General features: G+C 38.4%; 1 protein-coding gene across 1 annotated transcript in view; it reads left to right on the top strand.

The window, feature by feature from the left end:
* The window catches only part of LOC124595359 (serine/threonine-protein phosphatase 6 regulatory ankyrin repeat subunit C-like), a 28,243-nt gene extending 18,848 nt beyond the window's left edge, over nt 1–9,395 (top strand). Inside the window, exon 2 of the mRNA XM_047134081.1 lies at nt 6,545–9,395. Coding sequence (XP_046990037.1) covers nt 6,560–8,860 — 2,301 coding nt within the window. The 5' untranslated portion in view covers nt 6,545–6,559 and the 3' untranslated portion in view covers nt 8,861–9,395. The remainder of the gene's footprint in view (nt 1–6,544) is intronic.
* Nucleotides 9,396–12,513: the final 3,118 nt, after the last annotated feature.

The raw sequence follows: 12,513 nt of genomic DNA, 5'->3' as shown, positions 1-12,513 counted from the left end.
AGGTCAGGAGAGCATGGAGGCCATGGAATTGGTCCGCCTCTACCAATCCGTTGGTCACCAAATCTGTTGTTGAGAAGGGTACGAACACTTCGACTGAAATGTGCAGGAGCTTCATCGTGCATGAACCACATGTTGTGTCGTACTTGTAAAGGCACATGTTCTAGCAGCACAGGTAGAGTATCCCATATGAAATCATGATAACGTGCTCCATTGAGCGTAGGTGGAACAACATGGGGCCCAATCAAGACATCACCAACAATGCCTGCCCAAACGTTCACAGAAAATATGTTGATGACGTGATTGCACAATTGCGTGTGGATTCTCGTCAGCCCACACATGTTGATTGTGAAAATTTACAATTTGATCACGTTGGAATGAAGCCTCATCTGTAAAGAGAACATTTGCACTGAAATGAGGATTGACACATTGTTGGATGAACCATTCGCAGAAGTGTACCCGTGGAGGCCAATCAGCTGCTGATAGTGCTTGCACACGCTGTACATGGTATGGAAACAACTGGTTCTCCCGTAGCGCTCTCCATACAGTGACGCGGTCAACATTACTTTGTACAGCAGCAACTTCTCTGACGCTGACATTAGGGTTATTGTCAACTGCACAAAGAATTGCCTCATCCATTGCAGGTGTCCTCGTCGTTCTAGGTCTTCCTCAGTCGCGAGTCATAGGCTGAAATGTTCCGTGCTACCTAAGATGCTGATCAGTTGCTTCAAACATCTTCCTGTTGGGACACCTTCATTCTGGAAATCTGTCTCGATACAAACGTACCGCGCTACAGCTATTGCCCCGTGCTAATCCATACATCAAATGGGCATCTGCCAACTCCACATTTGTAAACATTGCACTGACTGCAAAACCAAGTTCGTGATGAACACTAACCTGTTGATGCTACATACTGATGTGCTTGATGCTAGTACTGTAGAGCAATGAGTCGCATGTCAACACAAGCATTGAAGTCAACATTACCTTCCTTCAATTGGGCCAACTGGTGGTGAATCGAGGAAGTACAGTACATACTGACAAAACTAAAATGAGCTCTAACATGGAAATTAAGCGTTTCCGGACACATGTCCACATAACATCTTTTCTTTATTTGTGTGTGAGGAATGTTTCCTGAAAGTTTGGCCATACCTTTTTTAACACCCTGTGTAATGTATACAGTCAGCAACCTAGTGTTGACTAGATTTCTAGTGAATATGTTTTCAACATTGCTTTCATTTCATTGTATGTAAGTCACTAGCCCTTAGCTTAGTGTCTGCCTGTTTAAGGGAAAATATTGCCTGCTGCCAACCAGCGACAGTCCTTTGTCAGAAGCCTCTGTCCAGTAATGTTGTGTCTGCATTAATGTAAACAACATGGCTCTTGTACTAGCCATAGCAGGTAATAATTTTTTCAGTTATGCATTACTAGTTTCTTGGGCATTGAGGCCACTCTGAGCAATATATACAGGGCTGCACCGGTTTCTTGCTCCTGTCACATAAAAAATGTAACTTTCTCTCTCGAACCAGTCACTGCCTTAACAAAACAGAAATTTCTATAAATAATTGTTCTGTTAAAACAATAATGCAATAAGATAGGGTTTATTATTATTTACCTCTTCACTTTACTACCATTATTCCATTTCAATTTGTATTAAAACTTTGCTTGTTTTTACAAAGTATGAGCAGTGTGTCTCTTAATGCGTTATATTTGTATGATTGTGTTCTTGAAGGACTGCATTAGCAAATTGGATTTATCCACAAACTATGTTTTATTTTATTATAGCTTCTTGTGCACACTGATTTTTCAGTTACTTGGGTACATTTGGGTGTGTACCAGAATTTGGCAGTTTATTATATGTAAGAACTAAGATCATGTTTAAAACCAAGCAAAAGAATAGTGTCTGTGGAACATCCAAAGCAGCAACATGTAAGTATGCAAAAGTTTTCAACAATATCACATGAGCTGGTTACTAAATTTAATGAACGAAGGATGTAGTAGCAAAATGAGATAGTGCAGCAGTGACAAAACATATGACTTAGATTTGGTGAGTACATGTTTAGATACAAGAATAATGTGCTAAACTTTATGTGGTATTTCTGGCTCAACTGATGAAATGTGCCAGATGTCCTACACCCCTGAAGATTTCCATAAAAGTAATTCTGTTTTCAAACGACACCATTTGAACCAGGCTAACTAACATAGCTTCCATACGGGATGATTTACTTTGAAGGATAATTCCTCCGACATGGTTATTGGCCAGTTTGTTCCTCCATCCTTGAGAAACTGTTCAGTCTCTGATGATCTCACCTCTGGTTATAGTTTGAAATGTGCTAAGAAAAAAAGTAATCAAGACAAGGGAGACAATTAAAACACTACACATGAAAACTTGTATTGTTGTGTTCTTATGTGATTAATTATACCTTGAGAAATTATCAGTTATTCCCTTCCCCCCATAGCCTCATGGCCTCATCATGTTCTGCTGTGCTTTCCTGCACTTGTAGTCCTGTGCAAGTGTTGAGGTGCCATAGCTGTTAAGACACTAGGCTCAGTTTCAGGGATATGAGTGGGTTCTAATGCACACCTGATGATCCAAATTTATGTTTTACTTGTTTTTCTTAAGTCTCCTACATGAATACTGGTATGGTTCCTTAATCAAGGTCACAGCTGATTTTCATTGCAGACTATGACCAAGCAAGTTAATGATCCATGTTGAACATGTGAGATGATCTAGTGATCCATCTCAAATTACCTCAGAGCTAAAGGCGTACTGAATATCTTCTTCCTTCATTGATATCTTCCATCCATTTTCAGTAATCATTTCTTCTCTTTGTCATCTGAAAGGGACTATAGTTTTTTTTTTTCGTCTTAATTTAATGATAGCTTCATTTTACAGATAATTTTTCTGTATATAAATGCTATATATGAGGGTGGTTTAAAAAGTTCTCGGAATCACCACAAGAGGTTAGCGCTAGCGCAATGAGTTCTTCACATGATATTCATTGGACTGTTGTCTGTAAACATGTGCCACGTCAGTGCTCTTGGAAGAGAGCTGTAGCGGTGACATGGCTCTTTTGTTGTTCCTGTGTAGTGATTTGCAAAGATGGAAAAAATTGAGATTCAAGCAGTGATTAAGTACTTCATAAAGAAATGTATTTATTTATTTATTTTTTATGTTTAGCATATGGCAATGCACATCATTTTAAGCTTCTTACAAATATTTAAACAAATATATACATAAAAAACACAACAAAATGTGCTATATAAGAAGAGTATAACATACAGATAATGGGCAATATCATTAAATACAAACATCAAGATTATGTATAAAGTCTGTTGCATTATCTGTTGCCATCAGAAAATCACTGAACTTGCGCTGTATGCTCTTCTGTCGCACTCTTGGATAATGTGGTGGATGGTCTGTCTGTTGGCTCCACAGTCGCAGTTGGGAGTTGGTGTTTTACCCAATTTGTAAAGAGTATCTGCACATCATCTGTGATTTGTGTGTATTCTGTTAAGGGATGACCATATTTTACATGGTAGTTCATATCCAGGCAATCTCTCAGTGATGCAGGGGAGGGCTTGACAATGCTCAGGGCACACCTCTCGCCATTGTTCCCTCCAAGTCTTTATTGCATTAAAGTTTATACTTTGCAATTCCTTGGCTGTTATCATTGTTGGATGTCTAGATTGAAGTCTGTTTCTTTCCAGGTCAGGCATGTTGCAGTGTATAGGGAATTGGGCATTGTCGATTATCTTCCTATATTCCTGGAGAAGAGCATTCCTCTGACATAGGTCCACAGGTGGTATGTGGCTCAGAATCGGCAGCCAATGTGTTGGGGTTGATCTGACGGTTCCGCTGAAAGTTTGCATTGTGCTATTCAGCTGCACATTGATTTCTTTTGTATAAAAATTGTTCATCCAGATTGGAGTGCAGTACCCCATGGTTGAGTAGACCAGTCCGAGTGCCAATGTGTGTAATGTGTCAACCAAAGTGCCCCAAGTAGTGCCACACAGCTTCTGGAGAATATTATTCCTTGTCTTTAGTTTGGCTGCAGTATTTTCCAGATGTTGTTTATAAGTGAGTGCTGTGTCCAAAGTGACTCCAAGGTACTTGGATTCTACAAGCTGAACAGTAGTGGAGCCAACACGGAGCCCTGCGGTAGGCCGTTGTTCGGGGTTACTTGGACGATTATCTGTTCTCCTGTTACTACTTGGAATGTTCTGGCAGCAAGCATGGTATCTATAAGTCTGGTAGTTCTCAGGCAATGGATTGTTTGCATGAATTTGTACAATAGGACATGTCTCCAGACAGTATCATAGGCAGCAGACAGATCTATGAAAACAGCGATGTTTTTAATTTCCTCTGGTACCCAGCCTCTATGTACATAGTTAGTGACATAACCTGGTCTGTACAGCTGGCGCAGGGTGGAACCCAACTTGCTCCACGGGAACTGACTCCAGAGTTTTGGTGGCAATGCGGTCATAGAGAAGTCTTTCCAGGTGTTTGAAGACAGAGCTCAATAATATGACTAGGTGGTAGCTCTTTGGTTCATTACTCGGTTTCCCAGGGTAACATGGTGTATAAGGCTAGTTTGTGTCTGTAGTAGAATACTACACATGCACCCTGGATAGCGTCTAATTACATACGTGAACTTAGTAAACTAGCACTATCTGGCAGCCAGACAATCATACTATCTCCTGGCTATTTAATAGCACATCCTAATCAAAATTCATAAAGAAAGGTATGAAAGAAAAGGACATTTATGCCGATTTCCAGAATACACTGGGGGACTCTGCTCCTCCATATTCAAATGTTGCCAAGTGGACAAATGAATTTAAATTTGGTTGGGAGAGCTTGGATGATTATCTGTGCAGTGGTCGGCCAAGATGTCACTATTCAAGAAATCAGTGCAAAAGTGCACAAAATGGTTATGGAGGATCGCTGATTGAAAGTGTGTGCAATTTCTCACATTTGTCAGATGTCATTTGAAAGAGTATGTCACATTTTAACCGAAGAATTAGAAATGAAAAAATGACCTGCAAGATGGGTGCCACAACTCTTGACTCTGGATCAAATACATGTGCCGTTCCCATGACAAAATTATATGAACTGAGGTATGAATTGTTTCCACAGCCACCTTATTCACCTGATATGGCTCCATAAGACTTCCATCTCTTCCCAAAACTGAAAATGTTTTTTGGTGGATGAAGATTCACTTCAAAAGAAGAATTATAGCCAAAGTTGACATCTATTTTGCAGACGTGGAGGAAACTCATTTTCAAGATGGGATCAAGCACTGGAACATCATTGGACCAAGTGCATTAATCTACACTGCATTGAAAAATGAAACAAAAGTTTCAGTGATTTAAGTATTTTTTTTCTATTCTATTACGAGAACGTTTCAAACCACCCTTGTACTGTGCGTGTTAGGTTATGTGATGCAATTCTTCACTATTGAAGTAAGATGCACCTATTATATGTACGCTGTATGAAAATTTTCTCTTGAATAGATACACATGTTATTATTGGTGATTTATTTGGATATAAATATGCAACCATTCACTTTTTTGGATTTTTGCTGTAATTTATTATTCTGTTCACTAATTTTTGAGCCACTGCATGCTCATCATCAGATAGAGGTGAACAGAAACCATATTGTAGACCAAGTGTAGCTAGATACTGTGGTGATGGTGAGTGCACTGCATCATAAATCCATTCCCATAATGTACATTATCAGGTAATAGACAAAAATATACACAGTATTTAGCTGCTCTTGGTTTTACACTTATTCACAGAAGATAAACACTGGATGTATTGTGAAGAAATGTAAAACCAGCTGCAGCTAAACACTGTGTATATTTGTGTGTTTTACCAGATAATATATATTATGGAAACAGATTTGCTACAAATATTACAATGCAATGTAGTCACCATCACCACAACATCTTGCCACACTTGGTCCCCAATATAATGCCCCAGTAACGCATCCATCTGATGATGAGCATGCCGTGGCTCAAAAACTAGAAAATGGTACAATAGATCATACCAAAAATCCAAAAACAGCAACTGGTGGCATATTTATATCCATATATTGATATCACAAGTTCTTATATTGGACAGCATGGGGAAGATGCATTTTTTTCACACTGAACAATGCATAAAATAATTCAAAAATTTCTTTATGTTCACGGGAGCAAAAAAGTTGTATCTAGTCAACAGTTTGTCAAATATTCAGGCCTATTATTATTTAGAATTACAATTTCTTTTTAATTAGTAAAGCATGTGATATTTCAGTAATGTCGCTAATTTGTTTAAAAATGTTTAATAAGCTGAACAAATACTAAAGGGACTTTTTTTCTGCTGGTAATCATTAGTGTAGCTGAACTATAGTTTCCATTTTTTTACACCAGACAAGCATTAATTATTTTGTATGTGGTGACCACATTGATTTATCAGTGTTCCATAATAAGTGCAGTTAAAATTATTTTTGTCTTGTAACAAATAATTAGACCATATTCTGATATTTGTGTATTTTTCTCTTTGCAGACCTGTCCTGATAGTATGGCACAGACAGCTCTCACCAAAGAAGAAATTTTTAAATGGACCCCTTTACGATTTGCTGAAGAGACAAGTGCTTGGGATTGGATTGAGAAGCAGTTGGAAAATGGAATTTCTCTAAGAGAACTGGAAGTGACCAGAGATAAGCTGAAGAATAGAGAAGCAGCAGTTGGGATTCTAACCACAATTTGCAAGGCAGGTTATTCATGCCTTTTGAGATATGCTCTCAGTGAAGTGCCATCTCTGGCCAACATTTGCCTCGAACTGGATCAGACTAGACCACTGCATATGGCAATAAGACACCATCGTCATAGTATTGTGCGGTGTCTTATTAATACTAATGCGGATATAAATATTTGTGATCTCTCACAGAGAACACCGCTACATGAAGCTGTAAAAAGCAATTGTACACAAGCAGTGAGGATGCTACTGAATTCTGGAGCTGACAAGGAAATGAAAGATATGGGAGGAAAGACAGCAATACAAAGAGCAGCTGAGCTTAAACATACTGCTGTAGTCAAGTTACTTTGTGATGCTGGGGCTGACATAAATGTCAGTCAAATTTTGGAAGAGAGGCCTTTATACATAGCAGCACAAATGGGAGATGCAGAGACACTGCGCCTTCTTTTGGTTTCTGGAGCTAGCGTGTATGATGACAGAAATCAGTCTGCATTGCATTTTGCAGCGGTAACTGGCTGTTATATTGCAGCACAGACATTAATAGAAGCAGGTATTGATGTCGATATCAGAGATGCAGATCAGATGACACCACTGCATCGTGCTGCTGAGCATGGCAACAGTGATATTTGTTCATACTTGCTAGATGCTGGAGCCAATAGAGAAATTACAGATAAACATGGGAAAACCCCGTTGCAGTATGCAGCTCAGAAGGGACAGACTACTGTGGTGCAACTTTTGTGTAAACAATGTGTAGATTTCAGTGTTAGTGAGCAGTCAAGGAAGATACTGTTCCTTGCAGCAGAGAGTGGCAATCAGGAAACTGTGCAGTTACTGCTACATCAATTTTCTGATACCTTTGATGAACATAAATTTCATGTTCTACTTGCAGCAGCATGCAGGGGCAGCGATGTTGCAGTTCAAACTCTGGCAAAATCAGGAGTGCATGTGAATGCACCAAATTTGTTTGGAAGGACAGTTCTGCATGAAGCTGCAGGCAGTTGCAGTGCAGAAACTGTATGCACACTGCTTGATGCTGGGGCTGATGGAAATGCAATGACCAATGATGGTAGCACACCTGCACATTTTGCTGCTGCATCTAGCAAGGCAGACACCCTGAAATTACTAATAGCCCAAAATGTTGATATTAACATTACAGATATTTCTGGAGAGACACCACTTCATTGTGCAGCAAAATGTGGCAGTAAAGAGTGCATAAACCTTCTACTGGATGCTGGTGCTGATCCATTCGCAATTACTGACAGTGGTATGACAGCATTACACTTTGCAGCAGCATCTGGAAAATGTTGTGCTGTTGAGTTACTCTTACTGAGCAACATCAGCCCTAATGTTAGGGATAAGAAAGATCGAACTCCCTTACACTTTGCTGCAGCTTCAGGGTGTCTTGAAACAGTGAGAACACTTTTTGACAAAGGATGTAATGTAGAGTCTACTGATAAGGATGGTAGGACACCATTGCACTGTGCAGCACAACGAGGACATTCTGAAATAGTGGAGTTTCTTTGTAAGAAAGGCGCAGATGCCAATGGGGGAAAGCAGGATAAATGGACAGAAAAACCAATTTATTTAGCTGCAGAAAACAACAACATAAAGAGTGTTCGTGCTCTTTGTCAAGTGTACTCTCTTGGATGTGATGAATATAAGCGAACTGTATTGCATAAAGCAGCCATGATTGGTAAAGATGTGGTAGTGCAGACGTTGGCAGCTGCAGGTGCTGCAGTCAATGCACAAGACAGTCATCTTAATACACCTCTTTTTCTGGCTGTTGCATGGTGCAGTAAGGACACTGTGAGTGCACTTCTACGAGCAGGGGCTGATGTAAATATGACATGTACAAATGGTTGGACAGCTTTACACTGTGCCGCATCTTTCCAGAAAACTCACCTTGTTCAGATGTTAATGGAATGGGGTGCTGGAATAAATGTACAGGATGACTATGGACAAACACCACTTCATTGTGCAACTGACAGTGACAGCCTGGAAACAGTAAGAATTTTGCTTGAATCTGGTGCCAGGAAGGATATCAAGGATTGTTGGGGGGAATCTCCATACGATATTGCTAAAGATAATACAAATTATGCATTGATGAGACTTTTAAAAGATTAAAAATGATACAGTCATAGTATTTCATTGACTTATTGTACAAAGACTGGCACTGAACTTAATCCCTTTTGTACAAATGCACTGATCTATTTTGTTTAACTGGTGTTAATCCTTCTGGGTGACAAGTAACATTGTATTTCTGTTATGTGGATTATTAATATAAACGAAAAACAATTTGTGTTGTTATAAGAAATGTATTAATCGTTTGTGTATGTAATACACATGACACATCAAGAGCTTCCATCACTTAGTGTTCAGCTAATTCAGTTTCATTGTTTATGTAACAGTAAAGTAGCTATTGAGTTTAACATGTTAATCTCTCAATTGTTTGTGGTCCAGGTGGTTAAAAATTACAAGTTACTAGGAGAATTCTCTTCATTTTCTATGAATGCTTAAATTTTGTTAGCACATTTTTGTGTTGCAATTCCACATACATTTTTTTAAAATTTCAGTTACTCTATTTTTTATTCTATTCTTGTTGAGAATTGCACGAAAGAATCAATTGAATTTATATTAAAGATTCATTTTGTATTTGCCATTTTAGTTCTATCTTACTTCACTACTGCATGATGTTAATATGTGATAATTATGTTCATAAATTACAAGCAGTGAAGATAAAGTTGAGAAAGACTATAAATTCTGGAAGTTATGAGCTAGGCTAATAATTCTCAGATATGGATTTATAAAACCTGTCTAACAGAGATCATAAATAATGACAGTTAATTGAAATGGAACACATGTTGCCAACGTGCTCAGCAGTCAAAAGATTCAGGGTACAGGATAGCATTGTAAGCATCCAAGGTAATGAAGAATAGAGCATACCAAAGAGAAAAATGATAACTTATAGTGAAGAACTGTATTTTCACTAATTTGGGTGTGGAGAAAAGAGTCATATGTACTGGAAAAAAGAGAATACAAAAATCTGCTAGATTTATGGTAACTGAAGTGGGAAAGGGAGGAGGAGTCAGAAATATGCAAAGAAGTTGTGAAATAAGTGTCATAAATCTTAGCACTGTACAGCAGGATTCAAAATAGGATTTTGTAGAAAACATATACAAATCTAGTAAAACCAAATGCAATGAGAAGAATACATTGAAGGCTTATGAAAAGGCAAAAAATCGTTGTCTAAAGTGACAAGGAAAGAGACAGGCAATGATTTGGAAAACTGATACTATTCAGATTATACGGAGCAGAGAATTGCTACAATCAACAAAGTAGTTAAAGATACCTTCAGTATCTTCTGTGTCTATTATCTGTGGAAGATATAGAATCAAAAGGTTATTCAGCATATTTTTTAGTTTCTTCGAGTAGCATGAGAAATGCATTTTCTTCATCATGGACAGAAAACATTATTGTACAATCAAAAGAGCTACTCACATTTAATGCCAAATCATTCGAGCTTTTGTAGCTATCAAATCAAAAGTTATTTACAGAAACAGTTTTTTTTGTCTAAAAACCTAGACCTTGTGGACAACTGTTGATTTTCAATAATTTTAATGTCACTATTGCGTAAACTGTTGACTAGTGTAACAAATGATGATCACCTGTACTTTAAGAAATGTAATAACACCAAAGAATCTGTGTTGCAGGTGTAACTAAAATAATTAACCAGTTATAACTCCTTACCATTTGCTGTATCTCTCAAAAACAATATAGCTGTCCTTACAAAAACTAATTTTAATTTTAAATAAAATGAGAGGCATGTTACAGAAATAGGCTACATTAATGATACTTTCCACCGAGAGGACACTTCAAACCTAGGGAGAGACACAGCCTATCTGAAATTACCCAGAAATCAAACGTTATATGCTTTGCTTAAAGTTTATAAATGTCATGTGATGATATTAACCTCAGAAAATTAAGACAGGTAGGCACTTACAGGAAACAAGGCAGTAGCACAGCTTACCACTTAGTCTCCTATGAGAGCCAAGCCAGAGAAAAATTAACATGCAAATGTAAGAAATTGCTCTAAAATTTATCATAACATTTTCATTTTGGCAGAGAGACAGGCTAACGAAAAGTAAAAGAAACATACAACAAACACGTTATAAATGAAAGTAACATGGTAGTTTTTGAAAGTCTTTCTGCTTATGCTACCATATCAAAACAAAAATACTAAAAAAAAAGAAAACCTATCAATTTGGCATATTTAGGTGATCTAGCGCTGGATGAAAAATCAGTCCATACTCTGGGGGTGACTGCAGAAGTACAGCCAAAAGACTACTTATTGGTGTTATAACTATTTTATATTACAATGCAGCAACACATACAGAAGGATTTTAATGAAATTAATACTGGTCTTGAAAGTCTACTTGATTATGACAGTCTGCTAAGTATAAAAAGAAAAGTATAGAGGAGAGAATGAAGGTTTTTTTAATTATTTTATTTTAGGGAAGGTGGGTCACAAAACAATAGTATATTGAGTATTAATTAAGGTACAAGTTTATGGAAGTCTATATTTACCACAGCACTGTAGGAGTCTCTTGTACTACACAGAAAAACTGGGAAGGAGGTCAGCAAAAAAAATTAAGTATTTGGCTTTATAAATACAAGTCAAGAATGAGAGCATTCACCAAAATACAAAGTGGAAGGATCCTGTTAGTACGAGGGGGGGGGGGGGGGGGGGGGTCAAATATAAATGGGATTTTTGTTCCTGAACAACAGTTGGTAGGACTGGCCCCACACTTCTGTGATGCTTAGACGGGACCCTTAGAAGTGAGGAGAGTGTGCTGTTAGATATTTTCTGCTGTTTCGTCAGTAATGCTTACGATGTCTGAGCAACAGGTGCACCCCTCCGTCACGCAATGCATAATTATCAAATTTCTTGGTCATGAAGGATTACAACAGCTGAAATTTGCCAAAGATTGACTGCACAGTTCAGTGATAAAACATTATCAAGCACGCATATGTTTGCCTGGCATAAAAAGTTTGAGGAAGGACAAGAATGTGTGGAAAATCAACAACATGATTGCCATCCTCGGACCAGCATTACAGACAAAAACATTCGTGCGGTTAAAGAAATTACTGGCGACGATCGACCGGTGATAGTATCAGAAATAGCACAGAGAATCGGAATCAGTTATGGGAGCTGTCAAGCAATCATCACAAATGACCTACAGTTCCGTAAAGTGTGTTCCAGATGGGTCCCTAAACTTTCGACCCAAAATCTGAAGTTGAAACATTTGGAGGTGTGTCAGAGGCTTACAGCAAGGTTTACAGAATAAGGTGATGCATTTTTGAGTTGGATCATCACCTGTGTCGATACATGGGTTTACCACTACACTCCAGAATTTAAACAAGCCAGTAAGGAGTGGCGGAGGAAAAGGGAGGCAGCACCAGTGAAAGCCAAGACTTGACTGTCAGCTGGCAGGGTTCTTTCAACAGTTTTTTCCCCGATCAACGAGGCATTCTGCTGATTGATTTTTTGCATGAGCGATGCACAATCAATGCTGCTTACTACTTTTGTTGAACAAGGCGAGAGCTGCATATCACCACAAAAGATGAGACCAATAGATTCGACAGGTCATCCTCCTCCACTGCAATGTGCAACCCCATACTGCAGCACTAACTGTCTCCAAGCTACAGGAAATGCACTGGACTACACTTGATCATCCTCCTTACAGCCTGGACTTATCATGCTGTGATTTCCATTTATT

The sequence above is a fragment of the Schistocerca americana genome, chromosome 1 (assembly GCF_021461395.2).
Source record: "Schistocerca americana isolate TAMUIC-IGC-003095 chromosome 1, iqSchAmer2.1, whole genome shotgun sequence".
NCBI lineage: Eukaryota > Metazoa > Arthropoda > Insecta > Orthoptera > Acrididae > Schistocerca > Schistocerca americana.
This window is presented reverse-complemented; position numbering and strand designations above follow the sequence as displayed.